Below are 2,997 nucleotides of genomic sequence, written 5' to 3'. Positions count from 1 at the left end.
GCTGTACTCAGTCAAATACAGGATGGAACAGAAAGACCATTAAATGCAGGACGAGTATTGATGAAACCTGAAAAGAGCTACTGTGTGACACGAAAGGAGATGTTGGCTGTCGTTTATTACATGAAATATTTTAGACATTATTTGTTGGGACGATACTTCACCTTGAGAACTGACCATGCATCATTGACATGGCTGCTAAATTTTAAGTCACCCGAAGGGCAAATTGCACGGTGGCTAGAAATGTTAGGTCAGTTTAACTACCATGTTGTACATAGACCTGGTGTAAAGCACTTAAATGCTGATGCATTGTCAAGGTACCCAGCAAATAACTGTAAACAGTGTGGAATGAAACATTTTTCGAAGGTTGTTGATAACTCTGTTCCATGCTCTGCTGACACGTTTCTCAATGCTGAGGCAAGGGAATTCCTGCCACAAACCCTATAGCAAAGCATTGTCTATGAACACCTGTGAGGATTCTGGGAGAATAACTGTAGAGCCAAATCAAACTAGGGACCCACTATCCCATGATCGCATGAAAGATGACCAACCTGAACAGTCTCAGATAAGTGAAGCTACTGTAAAAAGTGTAGAACATCTCTCCTTTGATCCTGTATGGACTAAGGAGGAGGTCAGAAAATCACAACTTAGTGACCCTGAAATCGCAGTTATAGTGTCAGCCATGGAAAATTCTGATGTTCGTCCTGATTGGAATGACATTTCACCTCATTCTCCTGCCACTAAAAGTTATTGGTCAATGTTTGATCAATTAGCAATCAACCAGGGATTACTTTATCGTATGTGGGAGTCACCTGACGGAGGTTCTAATCCTTGGCAACTGATACTGCCTTGGGCCTATCGCGGGGCAGTTATAAACAGTCTCCATTCTTCTCGGACAGGCGGTCACCTCGGAATAGATAAGACTATAAGTAAAATACGGTTGAGATATCACTGGTGGGGTTTGACAATGGATGTGAGAGCATGGTTGCGGATGTGTAACACATGTGCTCGAAACAGAGCACCTGGTCAAAAGGTAAAAGGACCTATGCAGACCTATGTGGTAGGTGGGCCAATGGAGAGAATTGCCCTGGATGTTGTAGGGCCATTTCCAGAGTCACAGAATGGAAATCGTAAGATCCTCGTAATTGGCGACTATTTTAAGAAGTGGATCGAGGCGTTTGCCATTCCAAATGAGGAAGCCACTACAGTCGCTAGAGTACTGGTTAACGAGTTTTTCTGTAGATTTGGCTTACCATATGAGGTCCATAGTGATAGAGGGAGAAATTTTATCTCTGCTGTTTTTCTGAGGTTTGCAAGTTGATGGAGATTGATCGGACGTTTACAACGCCTAGACACCTGCAAAGTGATTGCATGATAGAGAGGTATAATAAAACCCTGGTGGTAACCATCATGACCCTGATGGACCTGATGCTACACCAGAAAGACTGGGATGACATTTAGCAGTGGCTACCATGGCGTACCGTTCATCAGTACATGCTTCAACCGGAGAGACACCAAATATCCTTATACTTGGACGAGAGACCACTATGCCTGTAGATCTAATGTTTGAAATGACATCCCCGATGGAAATGGAAGGGCTGTCTACCGACTATGCAATACAACAACATCGGAGAATGCAGAATGCTCATTCAAGAGCCAGAGAAAGATTGAAACTAAGTAGTAGAAAGCAGAAACGGTACTACGACCGGAATGCCATGAGAAAGAGCTATCAACCAGGAGATTTTGTGTGGCTCCGTGAAGAGAGGCGCAAGAAAGGGGTTAGTCCAAAACTACAACAAACCTATGAGGGACCATATATGGTAGTGTCTAGGGTGACTGATCTTGTCTACCGCCTCCAACGAAGTCCTAAGTCGAAGTTCAAGGTAGTCCACTTTGAAAAGTTGAAACGCTACACAGGTCAACTGCTGGATGGATGGCTACACAGAATCCGGTTGCCCAATGGTGAAAAGAACTTTCTGAACAAGCCAGGCGATGCTCTGCAACCATGACAGATGTTGAGGGATTACGACAAGAGCCAAGTAAACAGGACGAGGCTGCTGACGAGGTAAATGTTCCTGATAAAGGTGAAGGCGAAACTTCTGTGATGCCCGAGTTAACTAAGTTTGAGGACCTGGATGTGGTGAATCCTCCTGAAATTAATCCTACCAAGGAGAAGGTATGCCCAAATGAGACCTTAAGAACCTCACCAGTACCATCGGAAGTGTCAGAGGACACCATCTTGGACACTGGACCAATAGACATTTCACCAGATGTGGCTGTTGAGCCAGAAACTATGGATGGTAGGAAGGAGTATCCAAGAAGAAAACGGCGCCCTTTACAGCAATATGGATGGATATCGGCCATTCATTAACTGTTGCTGATGATACAGGACATTATGTTATTGACATTTGATGAATTTTATTCAAGTTTATGTGTTATGGTTATTGTGCATTTACCTTCTCTTACAGGTTTTCTTCAAGTAATGACATGTGTTAAAGACTTTTGATCATAGGACTATATCAAGCTCTCCATCAGGAGAGTTGGAGGCCTTGGAAGGGGGGAATGTGACAGAGCTGTTCACGGACATTGAATAGCGCCCCCATGGCTGTACTTGAACATTGCCTTTAGAAACTTTGATACCTTTTGTTCGAAATCTGTAGTTGCTTAGCAACATGAAAAGGTACGCGCCTTCATGTGCTTGAGCAGACCACGTTGTGTTCTAGTCGAATAAAGACGTTGTGTTTGACCCAGCTATCTGGCTGTCGTTTTGTCTCCCTAAACTACATCCTTGGTGCCTAGTACCATCACAGGTAGGTCAACTTGACGCCTCAAGACGGACAAATTGACAGCTGGGCAGATTGGAAGCCTTTCGTGTGACCAAGATCCGTAAGTCTGTAAGTCAGAGTCGGCAGGACCAGGCGCTACCACTGTGCCGCCATTTCTGACAATTTCTTGTGACTGTTGACGGGGATAAAAGCTGAAGCCCAAACGGCTACAATA

General features: G+C 44.2%; 1 protein-coding gene across 1 annotated transcript; it reads left to right on the top strand.

Moving 5' to 3' along the window:
• Positions 1 to 406: 406 nt before the first annotated feature.
• Positions 407 to 1,318, top strand: LOC139124420 (protein NYNRIN-like). Its single transcript, XM_070690553.1, has one exon. The coding sequence runs from the start codon at positions 407 to 409 to the stop codon at positions 1,316 to 1,318; it is 912 nt and encodes a 303-aa protein (XP_070546654.1).
• Positions 1,319 to 2,997: the final 1,679 nt, after the last annotated feature.

This window comes from Ptychodera flava (assembly GCF_041260155.1).
Source record: "Ptychodera flava strain L36383 chromosome 23 unlocalized genomic scaffold, AS_Pfla_20210202 Scaffold_24__1_contigs__length_23054250_pilon, whole genome shotgun sequence".
NCBI classification, from domain to species: Eukaryota; Metazoa; Hemichordata; class Enteropneusta; family Ptychoderidae; genus Ptychodera; species Ptychodera flava.
The sequence above is the reverse complement of the archived record's forward strand: the minus strand, read 5'-3'. Positions and strand labels throughout refer to the sequence as shown.

Coding starts and splice junctions, on each gene's coding strand:
- LOC139124420 (XM_070690553.1), top strand. CDS start 407: ATGCTGAGGCAAGGGAATTCCTGCCACAAACCCTATAGCAAAGCATTG.